General features: G+C 40.5%; 1 protein-coding gene across 1 annotated transcript in view; it reads left to right on the top strand.

Moving 5' to 3' along the window:
- Nucleotides 1-26124, top strand: part of gw (trinucleotide repeat containing adaptor protein gawky) — a 475910-nt gene that overhangs the window by 55629 nt on the left and 394157 nt on the right. Inside the window, exons 3-6 of the mRNA XM_067149652.2 lie at nucleotides 58-186; nucleotides 17535-17658; nucleotides 17739-17917; nucleotides 19572-20562. Of these exons, the coding sequence (XP_067005753.2) occupies nucleotides 58-186; nucleotides 17535-17658; nucleotides 17739-17917; nucleotides 19572-20562 (1423 nt within the window). The remainder of the gene's footprint in view (nucleotides 1-57; nucleotides 187-17534; nucleotides 17659-17738; nucleotides 17918-19571; nucleotides 20563-26124) is intronic.

The following is a 26124-nucleotide window of genomic DNA, read 5'->3' as shown; positions in this document are numbered from 1 at the left end:
AAACAATAACATTGAGCTTAACTTGACTGATGATTAATATTTGTTCTTTCTTCATAGGAAGACGATGTAGAAGCAAATGATGTGCCAGAACGGTTAGCAGACTTTGTCCCTAGCAACGAAGTCGCATGTGCACTTATTGCACAACATAGTTCAAAGTTTCCTATTGACCAAGTGCCTGTTTCAAGGGTAAGTTGAGCAACTCACATTTAACACTAGACAAAGGAGTTAGGTGTAGTTGCTGTGTTTGTGTTTTTTCTCTCTTAATTTGAGGGGCTGCCAGCAAGATAACTGTAATGATACTAGCGGGGATCGAACATAAATGAAAATTTTAATTTTCTAGCAAAGAGATGCAAAGGCAACATGTTAACTTTTCTTCTTCAAATTGGCAGTTTTTTATATTCAACCCTTGAAGGAAAAACAGGATCATATTTGCAGCCAGTTGCACACAAACAATTCTCCCACGTTATCGTCAAATCGCTATCACTCCAGTGCGTCTGCTGAGTGGTCCAAATGTGACATTACGTTTAAAAAATTGTTTATTTCTTTGTGTTAGTTTTATGAAAGGAACAAGTTGAACATGAATATCCCATTTGGTTTTTTCAAATATCTATACTCTATGATATTTTAATGCTCTTTAACTAATTTTATTGCCTTTTCTGCCTATTGTAGTTGATCAAAGTGGTCACCAGCAGATGGCTCTAATATAATGTTCCAACTTGTCCTTCGTGCCCAATGCAGTTTTGTGGTTATACGTGAAGTTGATTGTTGTAAAATGTCCACATCCAAAAGTTGTACATTGCATTGGATCTGAACAAGAGAAATATAAAGTTGTGTCTGCACGAAGTTCTGCGAGGTGTGCCATGCATAGGCTCCCCTTGTGATTCGTGGCAGTTGTTGATTGACCTTAAAAGTGGCATGAAATAAATTTCAGTTCGGATCCGTATTGACAATTCGGCAAGTTCAAAACTAGTATATTGGCTCCACTTAGTCAATATCTATAAATTTATTTACTATTCACAGTTGTAAAAACATCATATTAATATAACAGGATAAGTTTCAGCTGCATTAGGCCATCTTCAGCAGTCTAGAATTAACTTAAAATGAATATACTAAAAGTTACAAAACATAACTAAAATCTACACTCATATGATATACAGTTCTTAGAAATTCCCTGTGTGTGATGCATGAAGAATCATCAGATGAAATCGCTAGATGTAATGTGTTGAAGTCAGAACAGTTCTGCGAAATAAATGACAATCTAATTAAAAGTTTATTCTGTCTTTAAAATATTTTTTTATTAGGAAAAAATAACAGTTGATCCAGTAAAAATGTTGTTCCCCTTAATATATTAACTTCTAAAATGTCACAAATTCACAAATGTAAATCAAAATTAATTTAATGCCAACCAGACATTGAAGTATGCTATTTGCAATTCCTCGAATAATGCAGGAACCTACAAATCTTCATGACAATTATGACAGTGTCAAACAATAATCGGTATAATAATACTATTGCAGCAAAATACTGGCTACCTGAATTCACTTACAGACACAATACAACATTTCAGCGTTCCGTGCACTGTTCAAAACACTCCCTGAAGCCCGTTCTTGATACAGTAGAACCGCTATTTAATGTTTTTACAGGGACCTGATTTTTAAAACCGTAAATACGGGTTTACCTTAAAACAAGGTTTCAGTAGAGCACAACTTTTGTAGAGATCTTTGCTTGTATTACATAAATTGTACCATTATACATTATTTACACAGTGACAGCAATAAAACAAGGAGATATCTACCCTACAAAGTGTACTGTAGTTATGGTTTGTGCTTTATTTTGACAAATTTTTGTTGGCAAATGCAAAACCGCTTCAGTTCAAGGTTGTTCTTATAACGTTATAGGCCTACATTATTTTCCATAATAATCTGGAAAGATACCAGACTCGCACAAAATCACATTAAAATCAGTATGAAACAGCTTTCGGTTTAAACATTTTCGCGGATGTTTTCCAAGCAGCGGCTTACTCGTTAGCACATATTTTCTAATTCCAATAGTTTGAACATGCATATTCAGTTTCATTGTTAAAAATTGTAATAGCATCACTCAAGAGGTTTGCGGCAAACATTTCCATTTTCCTGCTTCAAACGGCGTCAGCCATCCTAAGTTTCAAATTTTAGAATAGCGGCATTCTCAATTTCTTCTCAATTTAGCGGTCCCGTTCTCGATGATTGTTTCCAATGTTGGCTAGGTGTTGTTGCCTTATTCTAAATGGTCGGAAGGGCAGCAATAAAATTGAGAAGCTGTGTTAGAGAAGATAGCAGGTGCACGGGAAACTGTATGTGAACATTGTGGAAACCATCAATGAAGTTTCCATCTGTAATGGAAAATATGAGGTTGTGTATGAACCTTCGGCCGATAAGTTAAAAGGGTGAAGAAACTTTTAAACTTACGGTGCTTTATAGGTGGTTGTCCTCTCGTCATGGCCTCGCCTTTTCAAAGTTAACAGTCCCGTTCTTACCATCGTGTCTTGTTGTCTCAGCTGTGTTTGCAAGGATGGGAGGATAGGTGGGGGTGCAGGGCTGGTGGGGAGGGGGGGGGGCGTGGTGGTGAGTTGGAAAGATGGAGGCGGATTTTGTTTTTATTGTAGAAGTTCTGACATATATGGAATGAATCTTTCAAGTAGAATGTTATTTTTTCATTGAAATCATTTAAATTGTGAGAGGGGTTCATAAACTGATCTAAATCGCTGTGGATGCTCTCAAGAACGTAGAGCAAGGTGCCTTTTTGCTCAAGATGCAAGATCTTCAGATATTTCTCTATTGATGTGTATTGGTGGCTGGATGCTTTATGACAGGGGGTCTCAGGGTGCATGCACCCGTGCACTGCACGTGCAGGGTGCAGGAAACAAATTCGCTAGGTTGACCAGAGTGCAAACTCTCACTCCAATTCCCCTACACCTGTCTCACCCGTTTGTCCTTTCTTCGCTTCTCGACCTTCCCCGCTTACCCGCTGGTTCTCCCCTCACTGCGAAGTGTTTATGTACGGTGAGCGTTGACACTGTTGTATGAGACAATGTTACCGATGTTAAAACACTCTTCTTTCAATTTGGTTTAAGCAGACAATTTCTCTTTTCTTTTATCTTTTCAATGATACCAGTTATGCCTGGACCAAGCTCGATAGCTGCAGTCGCGTAAGTGCGGCCAGTATCCAGTAATCGGGAGATAGTGGGTTCGAGCCCCGCTGTCGGCAGCCCTGAGGATGGTTTTCCGTGGTTTCCCATTTTCATACCAGGCACATGCCAGGGCTGTACCTTAATTAAGGCCACGGCCGCTTCCTTCCACTTCCTAGGCCTTTCCTATCCCATCGTCGCCATAAGACCTATCTGTGTCGGTGCGACGTAAAGCAAAAAAAAAAAAGTTATGCCTGGAACAAGGGACTGGCTGACAGTAATTCTGAGAGCCTTGTATAAATTACAATCAGTAATAGGCCTACTCGCATGCAATCTAGTTTTCGTACAAGTCAAAACAGGAAAAAATACCTTTTGCATATGCATGTGGAACCAAACATAGAAATAATCTTAGCTGCTTCTCGATGCAGCTGAGGGAAATCTTCCTTCGGCAAGTTCTTGTAGAATTTGAGCAAAGCCTTGGTATTGGAAAATAGATCTGTTTGATTAACTTATCACATAATTATTGTCCCACGGATTAAGCATTTGGCTTTATCGTCACGACTTTTCAAAAAACATGAAAGTTCCCAGTTCGTTTGAAATGTACTTTCGGAAGTCTTTGCTTTTTTTGGAAACAGGTTGCTCAATTATTATATTGTTGTCTTGCGCTTATCTATTTCACTGATATACAAGCTGACTACCACGGAACACTTCGTCTCTCTCAGCACAGTTCACCATCCGACTCGAGCCAAGTCGGACCGATGCACAGTGCAGGGAGTCTCTGCGCCTCGGTTTGCATGTGTGAGATTTTGGGCCTTTGAGAGGCCCTGTTTTATGATGTTCACTCATGGCTGAAAAACGATTATATTTGAGTGCATTGCAATGTTCAGTGTATCTCATGACAAAATTGCGGCCTGTTTGACCTGTTGTTGTTTGAGTCAGCAGTCCATAGACTGGTTTGATGCAGCACTCCATGCCACCCTATCCTGTGCTAACCTTTTCATTTCTACATAACTATTGCATCCTACATCTGCTCTAATCTGCTTGTCATATTCATACCTTGGTCTACCCCTACCATTCTTATCACCTATACCGCCTTCAAAAACCAACTAAACAAATCCTAGGTGTCTTAAGATGTGTACTATCATTCTATCTCTTCTTCTCATCAAATTTAGCCAAATCGATCTCCTCTCACCAATTCGATTCTGTATCTCTTCATTCGTGATTCGATCTATCCATCTCACCTTCAGCATTCTTCTGTAACACCAGATCTCAAAAGCTTCTATTCTCTTTCTTTCTGAGCTAGTTATCGTCCATGTTTCACTTCCATATAATGCCACGTTCCACACGAAAGTCTTCAAAAACATCTTTGTAATTCCTGTATCAATGTTTGAAGTGAGCAAATTTCTTTTCTTAAGAAAGCTCTTCCTTGCTTGTGCTAGTCTGCATTTTATGTCCTCCTTACTTCTGCCATCATTAGTTATTTTACTACCCAAGTAACAATATTCATCTACTTCCTGTAAGACTTCCTTTCCTAATCTAATATTTCCTGCATCACCTGCCTTCGTTCGACTGCATATTTTCATCTTGTACTCCTTACCCAAGACTTCATCCATACCATTCAGCAACTTCTCGAGATCTTCTGCAGTCTCGGATAAAACATCATCATCAGCAAATCTCAAGGTTTTGATTTCCTCTCCTTGGATCGTGATTCCCTATCCAAATTCCTCTTTGATTTCCCTTACTGCCTGTTCAAGGGGGGGGAGGGGACAAACTGCAGCCTTGCCTCGCTCCTTTCGGGATTGCTGCTTCTTTTTCAAAGCCCTCGATTCTTATCACTGCAGACTAATTTTTTATACAGATTGTACATAATTCGTCTCTGTATCTGATCCCCATCACCTTCAGAATCTTAAATAGCTTGGTCCCAATCAACATTAATGAATGCTTTTCTAGATCTACAAATGCCATGTACGTGGGCTTGTCCTTCTTGATTTGATCCTCCAAGATCAGACGTAAAGTAAGGATTGCTTCATGTGTTCCTACATTTCTTCTTACGATAGCTGCAGTCGCTTAAGTGTGGCCAGTATCCAGTAATCGGGAGATAGTGGGTTCGAGCCCCACTGTCGGCAGCCCCGAAAATAGTTTTCCGTGGTTTCCCATTTTCACACCCGGCAAATGCCGGGGCTGTACCTTAATTAAGGCCACGGCCGCTTCCTTCCACTTCTAGGCCTTTCCTGTCCCGTTGTCGGCATAAGACCTATTTGTGTCCGTGCGACATAAAGCAAATAGAAAAAAAAATTCTTCTGAAGCCAAATTGATCTTCTCCCAACTCAGCTTCAACTTGTTTTTCCATTCTTCTGTAAATAATACGTGTTAAAATTTTGTGGGCATGAGATACTAAACTAATGGTGTGGTATTTTTCACAACTGTGAGCACCAGCTTTCTTGGGAATAGGTATAACAACATTCTGCTGAAAATCGGATGTGACTTCTCCTGTCTCATGCATTTTACACACTAAATGGAATAACCTTACCATGCTGGTTTCTCCTAAGGCAGTCAGTAATTCAGAGGGAATGTCATCAATTCCAGGTGCCTTGTTCCTATTTAGGTCGCTCACAGCTCTGTCAAACTCTGACGTCAGAATTGGGTCACCGATTTCATCAACATAAACAGCCTCTTCTTGTTCCAGAACCAAATTATCTAAATCTCTGCCTTGATTCAACTGTTGGATATGGTCCTGCCATCTTTCTGCTTTATCTTCTTTCCCTAGAAGTGGCTTTCCATCTGAGCTCTGAATATTCATACACCTAGATTTCCTTTCTCCAAAGGTTTCCTTAATTTTCCTGTATGCAGCATCTACCTTTCCTAGGACCATACAACCTTCGACATCCTTGCACTTCTCCTTCAGCCATTCTTCCTTAGCTACCTTGCACTTTCTATCCACTTCATTCTTTAATCACCTGTATTCTTTTCTGCCCTGATCATTTCTAGCATTCTTGTATTTTCGTCATTCATCAATCAGGTCTAGTATCTCTTGAGTTATCCACTGATTCTTAGTTGATCTTTTCTTCCTTCCTAACATTTCTTCAGCAGCCCTACTGACTTCATTTTTCATGACTATCCACTCTTCCTCTATTGCATTTCCTTCAGCCGTTTAATTTAGTCCTTGTGCAACATGTTCCTTGAAACAATCCCTCACACTCTTTTCTTTCAATGTGTCTAGATCCCATCTTTTTGCATGCTTTCCTTTCTTCAATTTCTTCAACTTCAGATGGCATTTCATAACCAACAAGTTGTGGTCCGAGTCAACGTCTCCTCCTGGGAAAGTTTTGCAATCCAACACCTGGTTTCCGAATCTCTGCCTAATCATAATGAAGTATATTTGATACCTTCCAATGTCTCCAGGTCTTGTCCACGTATACAGCCGTCGTTTGTGGTGTTTGAACCAAGTATTGGCAAGTACTAAATTATGATCAGTGCAGAATTCAACCAGCCGACTTCCTCTTTCGTTCCTTTGTCCCAGTCTGAATTATTCTACTGTATTACCTTCTCTTCCTTGCCCTACCACTGCATTCCAGTCTCTCATCACAATTAGATTCTCGTCACCTTTTACATATTGTATTAAATCATCTATCTCCTCATATATTCTTTCGATTTCTTCATCACCCGTTGAACTAGTAGGTATATAGACCTGCACTATTGTGGTGGGCATTTGTTTGGTGTCTATCTTGACGACAATAATTCTTTTACTGTGCTGGTCGTAGTAGCTTTCCTGCTGCCCTATTTTCTTATTCATTATTAAACCAACTCCTGCATTTCCCCTGTTTGATTTGGTGTTGTTAATTTGGTAGTCGCCTGACCGAAAATCCTGTTCTTCCTGCCAACGTTCTTCACTTATACCGACTATATCTAACTTTAGTCTATCCATCTCCGTTTTCAGATTCTCTAACCTACCATCCATCTTCCTGATGATCGCCCCCTCTCGTGTAGTCCCCACCCGGAGTTCCGAATGGGGGACTAATATTTTACCCGGGAGGAAGCCATCATCAGTACATCATTCATACAGAGAGAGCTGCATGTCCTCGGGAGTTAGTTACGACTGTAGTTTCCTATTGCTTTCAGCCGGGTAGTGGTATCAACATGGCGTAGCTGTGTTGAGTATTATTACAAGGCCGTATCAATAATCTAGACTGCCGCCCTTGCAACTTCTGAAAGGCTGCTATCCCTCTATCGATGAACCTTTCCTTATAATCTGGTCTCTCAACAGATACCCATCCGATATTGTTGCACCTGCGGCTCGGCTGTCTGCTACATTGGGACACGCAGGAATCCCCACCGCAGCAAGGTCTCTTGGTTTGCAGGAGAGGCCGTTTGACCTATATTGTTGGAATTACAGGATTGGCATTCTAATTTGTAAACCCCAGATTTCAAATATCTATTATTAATATTATTATTATTGTTGTTGACGGTGTGTGGCTTGAAAATGAGTTTGGAGTTGGTGTGGGAGGTTCTAAATGCTATTTTAATGTTGTGTTTTTTAAAGATGTTAGAAATTTGGTAAGTGCTACTATTATTGGAAATGAAAGTGGAAAACTTCTCTTTAGGAGCAGAATCTATTTTTAGGGTAGTCTTTGGTCTGCTCTTATGTCTATTGATGATTCTGCAGATGAAGGTTCTACTGAAACCGTTGTGTTCTGCAATATTAGTATTAATTTCTTTTTTATTATTCTTGCGAGATAAAGGAACAGTAATGCAGTGTTCACCCCAGGTGGCAAGAATAAGTAGCTGGGTGGCGGAATACTATCGTATTTCACGGCATAATCGTCGCACTTTTTATACCAAAATTTTCGAAAAAAATTGTAGGGTGCGACCATTATACGATGAATATTTAATACCAGTATTTGTATTACTCAAAAAATGTTTATAACTAAATTGTATTTGATACAAATTTAAGATGCACGTAATACTCGGGTTTATACATCAAAATAATTAAAATAGTCTAAAACAAAATTCATAATTTTTCGCAACAGTTCGGCGAACGTTTTTCCAACCTAAAAATAAAAATGAACGTATTAAGTTAATTTGTCATTAATTTGAGTATTAAAGTTAAAATATTACACTTGCAAAAAATTATCGCTTTGTTGTGAAATGCGGACTTACCGGTACGCAATTTATTCCAAATCTTCGGTGTCGCTATCGCAGGTTTCGCTATCTGGTGCGCCGTCCTCGCCTCTGTTAATACCAGTATCAGATTCTTCGTCTCCCTGCCACACTGCGTCATCTTCGGAACCGTCTAGTGCATTCGAAATCCCAGTCCTTTTGAAGCTCTTGGATATTAGTTCAGGTGGTATAAGATCCCAACTCTTCTTCACCCCGAGCATAACAAGTCCAAGGGTGGACGCCTGATATTTCCGGCGGGCGTCAATTGCTGAACGCCGCTCATCATCCACTCGTTGTAAAATCGACGTAAGTGGTCTTTAAAGGATTTATTAACACATACGTCTAGTGGCTGTAAAGCAGATGTTAGGCCACCAGGAATGACTATCTGTCGTGTCTTATTTGTAGTGAGAATTTGCTTCACTTCGTTCACGAGGTGACCTCGGAAACTATCTAAAACAAGCAGAGCTGGTTGTTTTAGTAGTGCACCAGGTCTTCTATTCCACACAGTTTTAACCCAGTCCAGCGTGAGTTCTACGTCCATCCAACCCTTTGGTTGCACTCGTACATGAATTCCACGGGGAAACTGTATATTCTTAGGCATCGTTTTCCTCTTGAAAATGATGTAAGGCGGCAACTTTCTCCCGTCAGCTGTAATGGCTAGCATTGCCGTGCATCGCAATTTCTCACTACCGCTGGTTTTCATTAATACACTCCGTGATCCTTTTAGCGCAATAGTGCTGTTGCGAGGCATATCAAAAAAGATTGGAGTCTGATCGGCATTACCGATTTGAGAAAACAAGTACAACGTTTCCTTGCGCAAACGTATGACAAATCCGTGTAATCAGCAGGCAACTTTTGGCTTAGTGGTGTTCTCCTTCGCACTGACAGATTGTGTCGTCGCATGAACCCCTTAATCCACCCACGAGTCCCCTTAAACTGAGTTACCGGTATGTTGTGTTTGCACGCTACCTCCTGTCCCTTAATTTGTAACATTTCATATGATACACTGCAGCCATTGTTACGTATTTCACTGACGTACCTAAACACTTCTTCATCAATTATATGAAACTTCCCTGTTTTAGGACCTCTAAACGCGCGTCTAGAAGGGTTTGTGCTTTTTAGCTTGTTTTTTACTTTCCGCCAGTCACGCACCAACTTTTCACTCACAGAAAATTTTCTTTCTGCAGCTCTGTTCCCGTGCTGTTCAGCGAAGGCAATTACGCTTAGCTTGAAGCCCGCAGAATAGTTTCTATATTTACCCATAATCGCTTATAAATGCTTCACACGTTAATGTTTTGCGATATAAATGACTTTCCGTAATTGTTCACTATTAAAACAAATTATTTCTGCAAACACCCAAAACACAAATTAAAAACTTAAATTCTCACGCACACATGTCTACAGTAATCACGTAAATCTGAAACAAATAAATGCATCTGTGATCTGTCCATGCCAGAGCAGCCAATACTGTTAGGCAGCAAGGAAGCATGCAACAATTGTATCAGTTTAGCTCGTTGGTTGCGACACACTACTGCGCTTGCGCAAAGCTCGCAAACCGGAGCTCTAGCTAGCGCGGTGTAGATCTACTGTATAGTTGATTGTATTCCGAGACGTCAGTAACAAACATTCATTTTTTTCAATTTCTTTTAAACATACGGTAATTAGATTAATATTTCTTCCCAGTTATTGATGATTTTACATTACATTACTGACGAGTTTATAAAATAAAACTTTAATAGCATTGGATAATAATTATCTTGACTGCTTGGATAAAAGTTTTCATCCCATGCCCGGACACTTATGACGTAGTAGTAAGATAAGAGTCTAGCGATGACAGCTCAGACATCGTAAATAATTCGGCTGAATAATTCCGTGGAAATCTGCGTTATCGTCTTGGATTTCACTTCGTGCGCAATAACACAGGAGCCGGCCCCATGGTGTAGGGGTAGCGTGCTTGCCTCTTACACGGAGGCCTCGGGTTCAATTCACGGCCGGGTCAGGGAATTTTACCTGTATCTGAGGGCTGGTTCGAGGTCCATTCAACCTACCTAGCCGGTATTTCCTGGCGACGTTACCGATAAGCGATAACTTACAGCCTTACGTATTTCAAATGGGAACTCATAATATGTACGTGGTGAATAAATAGTACACTTGTCTCGCGACCACGTTGTCAAACTGCCGGTAGTCTACCGGTAAGCCATGCGTCGTACATATACCGGTATTATTTATTTATACGTTGTGCAACATGTCGCAAACGTGACTGTGTTGCCAAATTGCCCATACACGTATTTAAATTGCGCATTCATGTGCAACTTACGTTGCAGTTCCATTTACCCGATGCGTGATTAAACTTGTTCGAATTAGCCGCCACCACATAGAGTGCAGCAGCGAGGTAAGCGATGTAAGATGGCGGTAGCTAAAGATGGCAGCACGGTGCTCTGTTGATTAGATGGCTGCTTGTCAAAAAGATTTTTTCAAATTATCCGCCACCACATAGAGTGCAGCACTGAGGTTTGCGATGCAAGATGGCGGGTGACAGCTTGTCAAATAGATTTTTTATTTTTCAAAGGTAAGTAGCTAAAGAGGGCAGCACTAAGGTTAGCAATGCAAGATGGTGGATGACAGCTGTGACGTAAAATATTACCCGCAAGATAGCACCACGATGCTCTTTTCATTAAAGATGGCAGCTTGTTAAATAGAATTTTTCAAATTAGCCGCCTCAAAGGTAAGTAGCTAAAGAGGGCGGCACTGTTCTCTCTGGATTAAAGATGGCTGCTTGTCGAAAATAATTTTTCAAATTAACCGCCTCAAAGGTAAGTAGCTAAAGAGGGCAGCACTGTTCCCTCTGGATTAAAGATGACTGCTTGTCGAAAAGAATTTTTTCAAATTTTCCGCCACCACAAAGAGGGCAGCACGGTGCTCTCTTGATTAAAGATGGTGGACGACAGCTGAAGAGCGAGTAGAATTTGTTTCCAAACAAGAGAACGTGGAATTTGCTGCCACCACATAGAGTGCAGCACTGTTCTCTCTAGATTAAAGATGGCGGATGACAGCTGTCAGAAAAGCGCATAGGTTTGTAAAGCACGTGGAATTTGCTGCCACCACATAGAGTGCAGCACTGTTCTCTCTGGATTAAAGATGGCGGATGACAGCTGTCAGAAAAGCGCATAGGTTTGTAAAGCACGTGGAATTTACCGCCACCACATAGAGTGCAGCACTGTTCTCTCTGGATTAAAGATGGCGGATGACAGCTGACGAAATTGCCCGCATGATAGCAGCACAGTGCTCTATTGATTAAAGATGGCGGATGACGGCTGTCAAAAAAGCGCGTGAGTTTGTTTCCAAACAAGAGCACGTGAAATTTTTCAATTTGCCGCCACCACATTTCAAAGGTATCTAGCTAAAGATGGCAGCACAGTGCTGTCTTGATTAAAGATGGCTGCTGTCATGTGGAATTGCCTGCCACCACAGGTATCTAGCTAAAGAGGGCAGCATGGTGCACAAAGATGGCTGCTGTCAAAAAGCATTTTTCAAATTATCCGCCACCACATTTCAAAGGTAAGTAGCTAAAGAGGGCAGCACTGTGCTCTATAGATTAAAGATGGCGGATGACAGCTGTAAAAAAACACGTGGCTTTGTTTACCTCGCGCTAGTTAGGTTAAGTTGGTAGCACTAAGGTTTAGACCCGTCAAGATGGCAGCACTGCCGATGACAGGTGACGAATTTTGCAGCTACTGTGATATAGAGGGCAGCACAGTGCTCAAAGATGGCGGATGACAGCTGTCAAAAAGAACGTGGCTTTGTTTACCTCGCGCTAGTTAGGTTAAGTTGGCACTAGTGAGGTTTAGGCCCGTCAAGATGGCAGCAGTGAGGTTAGGGGTGCGTTGTTGTCGATGACAGCTGTCAAAAAGCACGTGGCTTTGTTTACCAATTCAAATCTCGCGCCAAAATTCAAATTTCCCGCGGGAGGAGGAGGAGGAGGAGGCGGGCAGAGGCGGAGGCCGCAGAACCATCCAATTATACTACTGAGATTCTCTAAACAATTCCCCCCCCCCGAATGCGATGCTAAGATGGTCCCATATGCAAATTGACCGCCGATCGCTTTTCCAGTACCGGTACAGTACTTGCTCTACTAAACATCGCAATGACGGGGCATTAAAGCCAAGATCCACAAGTAGTATCCCACAACCGTCTTTTCGTGAGATACAGTTTATTAAAAAACGATTGACCGAGGATTTAGCGTTGATGGGACTGGAATTTCTGGACGGTTGATCCGGGAAATCGTTTCTTCGAGGAACGGATAATGCGGGACTTTTACAACGTGATTTAATTACGATGCTCGCGGGACCACGTAATTTGAACGCATATTCCAGGAAAACGTATTTTCCGGGAACGGATAATCGAGGTTCCACTGTAGTGTGTAAGATGTATGAGACGGGAGAAGTGTCATCTGATTTTCGGCTGAATGTTGTTATACCTATTCCCAAGAAAGCTGGTGCTGATAAGTGTGAAAACTACCACACCATTAGTTCCGTATCTCATGCCTACAAAATTTGAACACACATTATTTACAGAAGAATGGAAAAACAAGTTGAAACTGAGTTAAGAGAAGATCCATTTGGCTTCAGAAGAAATGTAGGAACACGTGAAGCAATTCTGACTTTACGTCTGATCTTCGAGGATCAAATTAAGAAGGACAAGCCCATGTATGTGGCGTTCATAGACCTAGAAAAGGCATTCGATGAGGTAGATTGGTCCAAGCTATTTAAGATTCTGAAGGTGATTGGGATCAGATACTCTGAACGAAGAATCGTCTTGTTGTTGTTGTTGTTGTTGTTTGAGTCATCAGTCCATAGACCGGTTTGATGTAGCCCTCCATGCCATTCATAAACAAAGGCAAATTTATGAATATTCTTGAAAATATCTATATTGAGATTGATCAGAAACAAAATCCCAGCCAGAATATTAACGAAATCACGAAAAATATCAATATATTATTAGAAGAGGCTACCAAATTACTCATCTAGAAAAACAATCAAAAAGGATCCCAAAAAACAACCAACTCACCTCCTTCCGATTAGCTCCACCCTACACAATATTCCCCCTAATTTTCCTTCCATTTCCACTAGCCTATCACAACGCCACTCCTCAGTTAGCTCCACCCTACACAACATTTCACCCGCTTTCCTCACTTCACCTACCTCTCCTTCCAATATTCCCCGCCCACCGCAAGTGCGTCACATACGTACACAGGACTCAGTCAGTTAACGACACGGCATAAGGGAGGACGTCAAAATACGACACGATCGACTGTAAGGGAATCAACTCCATTATCCTTTATTCTCGCGAATATATATTTTTACTACGTTTTCTCCTTAAAATATCCTCCTTTTTACTCATTCTTTTCTCGTTTCAGACTCATTTATTTTAATAGTCCAACCGCAACTCAACTTCAACTACAGTTGTTTTATCAAGAGTTCCCCTGATAACTATACGTTAAGAAAATCTTGTAAATCTCTAATTTTATCTTAAAGATTAACATATGTGCACGTCTCAAACATAAAGAAGAACCTTATCGCCGATTGTACTTCGTCACTTGGACACTGACTTGTTGAAATTTTTTACCAACATGAATTAACATTTTATCATCATAACTATCATATGCGTTTTAATTTTCGTGCCATTTTGTCAAATCGTTTAGCTATTGTATCATCGTAACTATCAATGTGTTTTAATTGTCTTGCCATTTTGTCAAACCTTTTAGCTGAAGATGTTCCATAATCGGAACGAAACATGTTCTAGAGATTAAGCTGGTTTATATTATGTAATTAATAAAACTATTATATAGAAATTGATAAGTATTGGAAGGTGGTAACCTACTCATAACTTAACCTTAATTGTGTTGAGCAAATACGTGGATAAAATGAGATTTATAAGCTAGAACAGGCAGTAAAGGAAACCAAAGAGGAGTTTGAAAAGGGAATCACAATCCAAGGAGAGGAAATCAAGACCTTGAGGTTTGTTGATAATATTGTTATTTTATCTGAGACTGCAGAAGATCAAGAAATTAGTAAAATAATCACCTAATCGATACTTTATTATTGCCTCATGCAAAATTGAATATAAATTAGCACTTACAGGACATGTTTCGACCACTTAGTGGTCCTCTTCAGCTGTATAAAGAAAGAATTGAGAAGAAAAAACATTAGGACAATAAGCACAAATAATAAAAGTTCTTTGGAGACTCCTTTGTTAAAAAAATGGAGGTTATCAGAACAGGTTGCGCTCAAAGCCAAACCCTCTAGACAGTGCAGAATAAACATCTTTTCCAAACAAGAACGAGAGCAAGATAATAGGGTGGCATGGAAGCTGCATCAAACCAGTCTATAGACTGATGACTCAAACAACAACAACAATAGAGGCGCTAACTGTAATTATTATGGGTTTCTCTTTACTATTAAGGAGAAATGATTACTGAAAAGCAAAATTATCTTTAAAAAATTCTACAAAGAAAGCTTTGTCAGTGGTGCTTGTCTCTGTGCACACTATATGACACTTCCATTTGCTACAAGAATGTCAGTTTCAAGAATAAGTGTTGTTACGATTGACTGAAGATTTGCTGTGAGCAATGTGGTGTTTCTTGTGGATGAGATTACTGTGCACATTGGCACTTTGTGATAACGTGCAGCCTCTCTAAGTATTCATGCAAGATATTATAAACTTACTCGCTCTTATATACCATGATAAAGATGTTGATTCCCATAGGGAATCTGAAATGTTTGTTCCGAATGAGTAAATTTGTAATACCAATATACCGTAGTTGGTCCATTATTGGACATTATAGATTTTTCCAGCTAATTCATTACTGGTTGCCAGCGTTTTGCCGCAGTGTGCTATGTTTGGCTCATCAGTTGGTAAATAGCACATCCACCAAGACGTATGGCTAGTGCGTACCGTGGAGGCCATTGCGTAGGCTACTTGGAGCCACCAACTGTGCCAGTGCACTATGAGAGACTTTGTCTCATTTTCAAAAATTGATGCCTGCCTGGCCATCAGATGATAAAGATGTTGATTATAGGCAACCAGCAATGAGTTACCTGGAAGATGTGGAATGCCCAGTGGACCAACTACATGGGTACTTTTATACCATGTCACACTAAATTTACTGCAGGGAAAACTGGAATATCCCAGAAAAAGCACCGGTAAGATTTAGGTGACTGGCGGGCATGCTGATAAAACGTACTCAGCCGCAGGCAAGTGTTCTTCCCGCAGCTGATTAAGAAGTCTGGGAGAATTCCATCAAACCTATGAGCTTTACCAGCTTTCAAATCTGTGAGACCTCTCTTGATGTGGCCAGTGGTGAAGGGCTGAGTGTTCAGAATTCAGTAAAGAACTTTCCTTTAGTTTTTAAGATCCTTTTTTTTCTGTGGTTTCCCATCTTCACACCAGGCATTTGCTGGCTCTGTGCCTTAAGGCCACGGCCGCTTCCTCCCCACTGCTAGGCCTTTCCTATCCCATGGTCGTCTAAGCCTTAATCTGTGTCTGTGTGACGTAAACCAAATTCTTAAAATATAAATAAAAAAAACTCTTAAGCTGCTCCTTAAAATGTTTCTTCATCCTTTGGCACTTTGAACATTGAGGCCAGATATGCAGCTAGAATGTTGAAACCCTGATGAACTCAGAGGTTTTCTGTATGAGGGACCAAGCCTCCATACTTTAGTGTTCGAAATACATTGATTCAACAGTTTCTGTCTATTTCTGTTTTTGAGCAGCATCCAGGCTCCTATCTCTTGATCTCCACTGTCGAGAGTTTATCACTCGTTTTATTCCTGCCAGGTATTTATTCCCTGTGGTATCCCCTTGGAATGTGACTGCGTCAACAAACTGTTCAGAGTTATTACTTGTAGGAGGCATGAAATGGACATACTTGTCTCGGTTGGTTGAGAATCCAGCTTGTACGAAGATAAGAACTTGTGATGGCTGTTGAAGTCATGGATGTAGACAGCAGGATGAGGGAATGGAGGCCAAGAAGATACTGGTGGTTTATATATTGTTGTGACTTGTGACATCTCCTATTTTTATACACAGAATGCAAATGATTGGTAACACTGGATGAGAGCAGTGAAACATTCTCGATACGTAGCTATTCCATATGCATGATGTTATGTGGCTTGTATGGAATTTTACCTCTTGATTGGAGCATTTGTTTCCTGGAGAATTACTAAGTCAGCTTGGAGCTTAAAGATTCAATTGACATATTCGTATACTTGGTCCAAGATGTCCTATGGTTGGGTCTTGAAAAGGACTGGTGGGATTTTTTTTCATAGGTTGTTTTTTTAGCCTGTGCCAATGCTGGCATTCAGTTCAGCACTGGAAATATGAATCCAAGTACCCATGCAGGGGGGGGTCTACATGTGCAGGAATCAGCTCACCCCCACGAAATAAGCGAAGAATGGGTTCTGACATTGATTTTTAATAGGCCTATAATAGTGTACACAGAGTGAAAGTGTGGTACAATAAAGTATTTTAAAAGGAGCATGATTTTAAATGGTGCAGTTTTGTCAAGAAACGAGTTTGGGGAGTCCCAAAAAGGACTATAAGGCGACTTTTCTCCATTCTTTTGGACTCGGTACTCCCGTGAGTCATCCTTCTTTTCCCGCTGCATGATAACCCAGTCTTGGACATCACACATTTGAGAAGGAAGCAATATTTTCCAGTGTTGAATTAAAAGTTTACAATTAAATTGAAAAACGATATATAGTGGTTCAACCTTTTCAATACAAGTAGAATTAGAAATGTAATGTCAGTTGATTACAAGCACTACCGGTTTCGGCCACTGTTCTTTAAATGAATGAAAAGCTTTTCAGTCTGTCAAACACTAATTACAACATATCTGTAAAAAAAACATTAAATAGTTTAATAGTATGTGTTTTTTCTTAACAAATGTGTAATTTTCAAGACTGCAGTGTCAAAGAATTCAGCTGTAAGGATAAAGAAATACAGCTTATTGGATATAGAGACCTTGCCAGTGGGAAAGAAGGATGTGGTATGAGGGAGTTGAGTGAAAAATTGGAGAACATTCAGCCTGTAGTTCCGTTTTGGGATTCCCTTGGCAAATTGTGTGGTGTTGGGTTTCCTACCTGATCATGAGGGAGCATGCTAAATTAATAATAGTGTAATACAAACATTTATGATTTGTTACTTTCATCAGGAGACAATTGTTTGCACTCATGAGAGAGTTGCAGCAGCTGTAACCAACTGTCAAGCACCCCTGGCAGCTATGATCATCCATGTGGGCGACAGTGAAACAGGCAGCGGCTTCAAGCAAATAATGGGTAGGTTTTTGCTGACTTTTTTTGTTGTATTCCATATTTCTGTTCAGAATTGTTGTAAAACTAATGCTGCGTAATTTCAGGGTGTAAATGTACCCCCAGTTCCAAGTCTGAGGGCCAAGGGAAGACTGGAGGCAGGGCTGGAGCTGACCCCACCTCTTGCCTCTTCCCCAAGGCAATATTTTTAGCGTCTGTGATATCCAGCTCAAGTTGTGGCACCGCGGAGCCTCCGTCCCTTGTGACCAGCCACGGTGTGGAGCAGGTTTGTTCTTTAAACCAGACTTTTTTTTTTTTTCTTCAAATTTCTTGTTAGTATTCAGTGATGGTGAGTTGGTGCTTCAACGGGAGGCGCTGGGGGAACTCTTGTTAGCCACACAAATTTAAAACAAAAGAAATAAAAAGTAGTTCAGTTTAAGTGCCTAAAAAGTGTTGTTTTATCTTTTGTTTACGTTAAAATAAGGATGTATATAGGTCAGGTAAATATAATTCATAATACTAAAAGTAGTTTCGGTTTGGGGCCGATGCCTAGACATTGATGGGAAGAGTTGAGTTCACAGCCTCTCCTAACATTGAGATCTGCCCCCATAACCAAAAGGTTTCAAGAAAACGTTAGATCCCATACCCAAGTGTCATGGACAGAGGAAAGGAGTACTGGACGAGAAACAGATGAATTAATGTGGTCCACACTTCGCCAAAATGTAAGAAGTTAGGTTGTAACTTGCCTATAGAGAAATTTGTTGCATACCTTTGGCATTCCTGTTTTCTCCTTTTGTGTTACAATTCTAGAAATCTTTCTGATACTTGGTTGGGACTGAAAGGCTTTCTTGCTCTTGTCTACCTTTATGTTCAGTCCTCAGCCCAAAGGCTGTCTTCACTGAAGAGGTGTACTAGGGAAACGAGGAGTGAGAGGTAGTTTCCCGTTGCTTTCCTCACTGAGCCAGAAGTTGCTGTTACATATGTCTGCCATGCCCATTGACCCTATGAGCAACATTCTCACACCGTTCATAGCAGTGACTGGCTGCATATCTCGGTCACTTTCATATCGTCAAAGTCAAGGATAAGACCGAGGCAAATCAATGTTCTAGCCCATAACAGTAGACACTGCAAGCACTGAAAATGCAATGTCTACCTGTGCATCACATTATAAGTACATGATTTCTCTCTTCTGCTCTTTTCTTGATCTCGGCGTTGATACAGCCAGCAACATGTGTTCTGTAATGTCTTTCATATTCCGAAAGTTCGTGAAAATATTCCCTTGCATCTTGAGAAAGAACTTGGAAACCCTTCGTGCACTGCCTTTCCTTTCCCAGTTTCTTTCTTTTTATGTCTTCCGTAACTTCCACTGGTAGAACTCTGATTGTGTTCACATAAATTATCACCCCCTTCACAAGCAGAAGCAAATTTACTTTGTTTGTAAACAGACAATATGGCCAATAACTTGCATTGAATACTCTCCTATGGCAATATAGTAGTATCTGCATTTTTCAATTCCATTTATATTATCATACAAGAACGGACAGGTATCGTGGACTACCAAATTTCTTGGTGTTTGCTATCCAGTTGATACTCTGGCACCATCATACACAAAATTCTAGTAACATTCAGCACAATTTGGCAATTCTGTAGAGATGATTTAAAAATCCCAAGAACCTGAAACCTTGTAATACTTTATGGATAATTTCTTAATGGTAGCCCACTTCAGGTAGCATCTAATTCAGTATTGACAAATTTGATGGTTAAACTGTTTTTACATGCATCCATTCTTTAGTTATCGCTACTCACTATTTGTTTTTTAATATTTTGTTTGTTAATATGTCTGTTGACAGCGCTCAGTGCAGCTGTATTGTGAGCGAGTGAATGAATGAATTGCTGATCCTAGTTTAATTAATGTTCGTCTTTGTTTCTCTTTGTTTCAGGGCTTCAATGCAATGTTTACCACTCACCTTGGTTCTTCCAACAATAGTCTTTCTAATAGTGCACAAAGTCACACCATCAGCTTTACCACTACAACTGCAAAGGATGTGGAGCCCACCCATGTCACTCAGGCCATTGAAAATCCAAATAATGTGAACTTTCGTAGCTTAGATAATAATAGGGAGGAGGCATGTGGTTCACAAAGTGAAGAGAAATGTACTACTGGTGCTTTTTCAGATCAGGATAATAATCTTAGTAATATTAAGGATTTTGGGGCAGTTGTTGAACCAAGTCTAGACGCCAACGACATGTATAAACATGCAAGGAGTATAACTCCCGTTATCAACATTCCCAAGTCGCTAGGAAAAGGAACAACTGAGTATGAGCCTTTTCTTGCGTCTGCCATTAACGCAACAGTCCAGGGTAATATTGACAGTAACCCACCAGCAAGCTTTAATAATAATAATCATAATAATAATAATAATAATAATTGTAATATTAATTATTGTAAGAGTAATAATAGTAATAATTATATTAAGAATGTGGATGAGGCTAAGTCTGCTAAGCTCCTAATTCAAAGTGCAACTCTCCTAAAAAAGTCCTACGCTTCTGAACTCTTTGTGTTGTCAAGTGGTCCGGCGTCAAATGCCAGATGGGGAATTCCCATGGGACTCGGTCTGCGTGGGGGAGGTGAAAGCTCCCTCAACAGTGGAACGTCTAATTGGGGCACGCCGCCGAGTGGTAATTCTAGCAGTAGTAACAACAACAATAATAATAATAGCAACAATTCCTCTGGTGGATGGGGTGGAAACAGCCAAGGACAAAGTAATACCAGTCCTCAGAGTCAATGGAACAGCAACAACAGCGGCAGCAGTGGCAATGGTAACAACGGTGGCAGTAGCAGCACTGCCAGCAGTGGCAACAATAACAGCATGAACCGTGCCAGTGGAGGTGGCGGTGCTAGTCAGGGGCCCAGTGGACAGCAGAATGCAGGTAAAAACAGCATTTCATTGGCTCTTAATTTAGTACATCTGGAATGTGGATTAATTTCTTCCTGAACTCATGAATTCATTTTCTAATGCATGTAAAGGCCAATAGCCTATAGTCATCCAGCACTTCTCTGTCTCTCTGTTGAACAGAGTTATCACCCCCACCTGTACTTCGAGGCCACTGACCAGCACTCTCTTGAGATAATAAATTTGAAGCCAGAAAACTTTATCTAATTTATTGAAGTGCCAATATTTAAATATACTATGTGCAATGGTTTATGTCATCACTAATTTACGATCTTTGAAAAGTTAATGCAACTTAAGCAATATTATACAGATATATCCATGATTAAACGTGATATTATAAAATTTGTTGACGGTCATCAACGAAATGTCAACAAATGTTTTTTTCCAGGCATGTGTTATATTTTGTGTTTTGACAGACTGGAGAACTTAAATTGAGTTAAACTGAAAAAGAATGGCTTCCTTCTTAAGAAAAATAAATGAATGGTATATGTACATTATCTCATTCCATTTTTGTTTACTTTTCGGTTCAAAAAGTTTTTTTTGTGTGTGTGTGCGTGCGTGTGTGTGTGTGACCAACTGACTTTACAAAAACTTTTGTTTATTATCCAAGTTTCCTTGTTGACATACATGTAGACACTTTTCGATGGTTAATATCCTTGGAACAAAATGACATATCATTGCAATTCTTGCTCAGAAGCATGGTCCAAGAAGTTTTCTTGACGATGGCTTTCAGTTGTAGAAATAATTTATATATTTTCGCTTGAGTTTTTTGTTTGTTTTAATGTTGTCAATCTTATGTTAATTTTAAGGACACTTCCTCTTAAGCATTACTTTGTCAATTTATATATTTTTCGTCTAAACAGTGTTATGTGGCTGAAGATGTTGATAATATACGAAACATGTACCACTTTTAACCATTAAATTGCCTTAAGCAATCATTGCATCGACTAGGTGGAAAATAATAAATACTTAATTGTGAATCTATTGAAGTGCGATACGGATCATGAAGCTGATTTTATGTAATGCTCCAAACAATGCGCAACACCCTCTGCTGGCACACTATTGGATAATGCCGTCGCACAACTTTCGAGACATGCTCTCAACCGCAGCCCGGGAGCAACCCACAAGCTGCGCCGTATGACCCCTGGTACCAATGTAGAGAACTTGGCAGCTTTTCCAATTCTGACACCAGAGATTCTTCTAACAGTAAGCCTGTAGGACCACCCTATATACATGTAGACACTCTTTGATAGTTAATATCTTTGGAACAAAATGACATCATTGCAATTCTTGCACAGAAGCGTGGTCCATTGTTTTCTCAACAGATGTTCACGCGACAATCCTGCACGCGTTTTCCAGTGGATGACAGTGCAGCAATGAATGAAGAAACATTGTCGTTTGAGCAATGCACGGCCATATTGGAGTGGTACTGGAAGAACGAAAACATGGCAGAGGTACAACGGCAGTGGTGTAATGTGTGCAGAACTCAGCCACCAACATGTACAACAGTTTATCCCATTCAGGATAAATTTGAAGCCAATGGTACTGTTCAGGATGTGCATAAGAAAAGGTCTGGCTGACTAAAAACATCAAGAAGTTCAGCTTCCAGTGCTGCTGTGTTGCAACATTTTACTAGGTCACCTAAAAAATCTGTGAATCAGGGTGCACGTGAAAGCAGGGTGAGCCAATCAACCGTATGACGAATTCTGAAGGCTGCACAGTGGAAAGTGTACATGCCAAGGTCGCTGTACACTATGAACGAGGACGACCCACATCGAAGGTCGGAGTACTGCGACTGGTTTGAAGGCATGCTTCGCAAAGATGCATGGTTTGCGAGGATGGTTATCTGGTCTGACGAGGTGTAATTCAAAGTGAATGGTGCTGTAAACTGTGCATACTAGGCTCCTGAAAATTATCATGTTCACGTGGACAAACATGTTAATCTACCCATTGTTAATGTGTGGTGTGGTCTGTCGTCGCATGGTTTGATTGCCCCTTTCTTCTTTGAAGGTACCGTAACTGGTGAGGTGTATCTTCATATGCTGTAAATATTGATTTTAGCTGTCATCCAAGAGGGATTTGGAAATGATAGATTTTACCTACATGATGGTGCTCCGCCTAACTACCACAGAGATGTCACAGCCTACAGGTGGAAGAGGAGTTGTTGTGTACACACCACAATCTCCAGACATTACACCTTGACTTCTACCTATGGGGAACCTTGAAGAATGAGGAGTCCTGTGTGGCAATCACACCGGAAACACTGACAACCGTAGTTCGATTAGCAGTTTCGTGGCATGGACGTTGTTCAGCTGCTAATGGGGGTGACTTTGAACACTCAAAATAACCCCACCCCCGTGCAAGAATTTTAACGGTACGTCATTTTGTTACATTGATGATAATAATAATAATAATAATAATAATAATAATAATAATAATAATAATAATTGTATGGCCTTAGCTACCGTGTGCAGACATTTCAATTTGACGCCATCTGGCTGTCTGCTCGTCAATTTCGATGTTCCGTTTTACTCTAGGCCCACTAGATGTCAGATCAAGTACACCGAAACTCTCTTGGGTGTCTATGGCTGAGATTTAATGAATTTTGTCGGGTAAACACCAAATGTGTCATGAGATCTTTTACATGCCGACATCGTACGACATGGAGTGTCGAATGGATTTTTTTCCGCACTTCAAAAATCCAACTACCTCTGCCGGGTTTGAACCCTCTACCTTGGGATCCGGAGGCCGACACTCTACCACTGATCCATTAATATTGACTGTCAAAGAGTGTCTACATTTTTCTGGACCCCTCTATACACCATGCTATCTGCATGTCACATATGTTCCTGGGCTTAGTGGTTCGGTGTAGTTAGGTATTCTTCTGACAATCTGCTAACCTGTTTACTGTACCTTCCTAGTGTAACGGGTGTACCCTGGGCGATAGTTTTAAAATACAAATAAACTTCAGATTAATGAATAGAACAATACTCTGAATGAGATTCATTTAGAAAGCGAAACAGAAGCCACTTTAGCATGTAAATGACAATGAAAAATTAGAAGGAAAAAATAATCCAAACAATCTGGATAAAAAAATAATACAAATGACCTAAATTGTTTACAACCCATGCCCATGGCTTGAAAACTTCAAAGAGTTCAACATTGTCAATCATAATTTGATGTTTAACCTGTAGAGTGCTGAGGAATGTGATCGCACTTTCAACTCGTGCTGAAATTGCCGGGAGTGCGATTGCGCTCTTCTCGCTAGTGCCTTAACCAGTTAAATGGGGAGCGAGCTCTTCCTCGTAACCACTACGGTGGGGTGGTGTTTTACGTCATTTTAAAATTTTTAAATACTTTGATTTATGCAACCCGACAAGTATCTGTCTAATATTACTTGTATATTGTGACAATTAGACACATTAATTTCAATACTGCACCACTTATTCACGATAAAGAATGATTTTTGAGCAAGACGTTTTTTAGTGCAACAAGCGCATAAGTCTCATATTTCCATTTTTTTTCTCTTATGGGCATTGTAATAGTTACTTCCCGAAACTTGTACATAAGCAGTAAACATTTACGAATCAAACTACCATTGTAGTCCCTCCAGCACTATAAAATATTGTTATACTGTACTCTTATTACACTATTGAAGAATATAAAAATGATCAGAGAAAAATATTCTCACCGAACATGTACTTTCTTCTCTTGTTCTGGATGTGAAGCTGCCGAGTCACTAATTTTACCCAGAGATTTTCAATATATATCCACACGGAGTGGTGGTGACAATGGGTAGGGGTGGGGGGTTTAGGGGTAGTACTCCTCTACATTTTGGGGAAAATTTTTATTGCATTTTATCTGTCTAAAAAATAAATAAAAATCGCAGTTCAAATATAGGTCCTACCATTTTGTTTCTAATTTCTTTATCCCCCAGTCGCCGTCACTGTTACACGGGCATGCACACACAAATTCACACAATTAGGAACACTATTCACAATACACGTGCAATGGACTACCCTCGGTTCACATTTTAGTGGTGTGTTACACTCTGAAGCAAGGAGCCGGGCACAGTGCTACATTGCAGATTTTGCAGCAGTGCTGTCTTTCCTTTCTTTTATTGTTTGCATTGCAGACAGCACATCTCTTGCTTGCAGTGGGTTTCGTCTTTGAGGGGGGAATTGAAATCCGGGAAGTGCCTTCCCGAGAATAGATCCGAGGGGTCATTTGGTAGCGACTCCAGTGATCTGACTGGCTGGGCTTCAGCGGGGGTTGATTGATCATACTTGTCAAAAAGCTTTGGGTAACGTGCAAATGAAATTGTGAGTGGATTTTCCTCCATGTTTTTGATAAATAACGAAGGAATTGAATGACAGGCTTCGAAAAGCAAAGGATTCAATTCTAAGCCCGCCTGGAGGAAGCCATGTCTGCTCCCACCGACAGTGCTACCAACCCCAGTGATGTTCCGACTGTGCTGCAAGCGGACTTCTGAACCTTTCGAAATTCTATCTGTGCTGAGCTCTTGGTTTTGAAAGACAACATTGCTGATATCGAGAATGCCGGGCTGAGTGGCTCAGGCGGTTAAGGCGCTGGCCTTCTGACCCCAACTTGGCAGGTTCGATCCTGGCTCAGCCCGGTGGTATTTGAAGGTGCTCAAATACGTCAGCCTCGTGTCGGTAGATTTACTGGCACGTAAAAGAACTCTGCGGGACTAAATTCCGGCACCTCGGCGTCTCCGAAAACCGCAAAATAGTAGTTAGTGGGACGTAAAACAAATAACATTATTATTATTTATTATTGATATCGAGAAACTACTAGAAATTCAGGGGGCTCGGAGTGACGCAGCGGAGCAGTTCAGTAGGCGTAATTGTCTCCTTCTGCATGGAGTGAGTGAGGTGCCTAATGAGGTCATTTACGGGAAGGTCATGGAAACTATTCGTGATAAACTGAAATCGAACTGTCCATGGATTCCATCGATCCCTATCATCGACTGGGATGGCAACATAGATCGACTGCTGACATAGTGACTGAGGGTAATTGCCCTATCAATATAAAATTCCTCCGCTACCACCAGCGGGATAAAGTTTGGCGCACTAATTGTCAGCTGAAAGGCTCCAAACTACTTGTAACAGAATCCTTCACTGGGTTGAGGAAGGACATTTTGAACAAGGCACGAGACACTTTTGGACTGTGCTACACAATACAGCCAAGATGGAAGGATAATTATTCACGTATCCGGCAAGAAGTTTCATGTGAACTCATTCGTGGAATTACAATCGTTAGAGGGAATAAGGTGAAAGCAACAACAAACAACAGTGAACAATGTGCATTCTGTGTAGTTTGTTTATTTTTAATTTAGTATATATTTGTGAATGTGTGTATTTGTGTGAATCAGCTGGTCACTGTGTGTACGAGTAAATTAAGGTAAGCCGCATGTTTTACATTCCTTTAGCATGCTTGAGTTGAGAAGTGCTATTGGCAGTCCCCCTCCTTGCTCCCTCCCTCGCCCCTCAGCACTCTTCAGTAGGACAGACTCCCT

Source organism: Anabrus simplex, chromosome 6, assembly GCF_040414725.1.
Source record: "Anabrus simplex isolate iqAnaSimp1 chromosome 6, ASM4041472v1, whole genome shotgun sequence".
Taxonomy (NCBI): Eukaryota; Metazoa; Arthropoda; class Insecta; order Orthoptera; family Tettigoniidae; genus Anabrus; species Anabrus simplex.
Note: the sequence above shows the minus strand (reverse complement) of the source record. Positions and strands in the feature narration are given on the sequence as shown.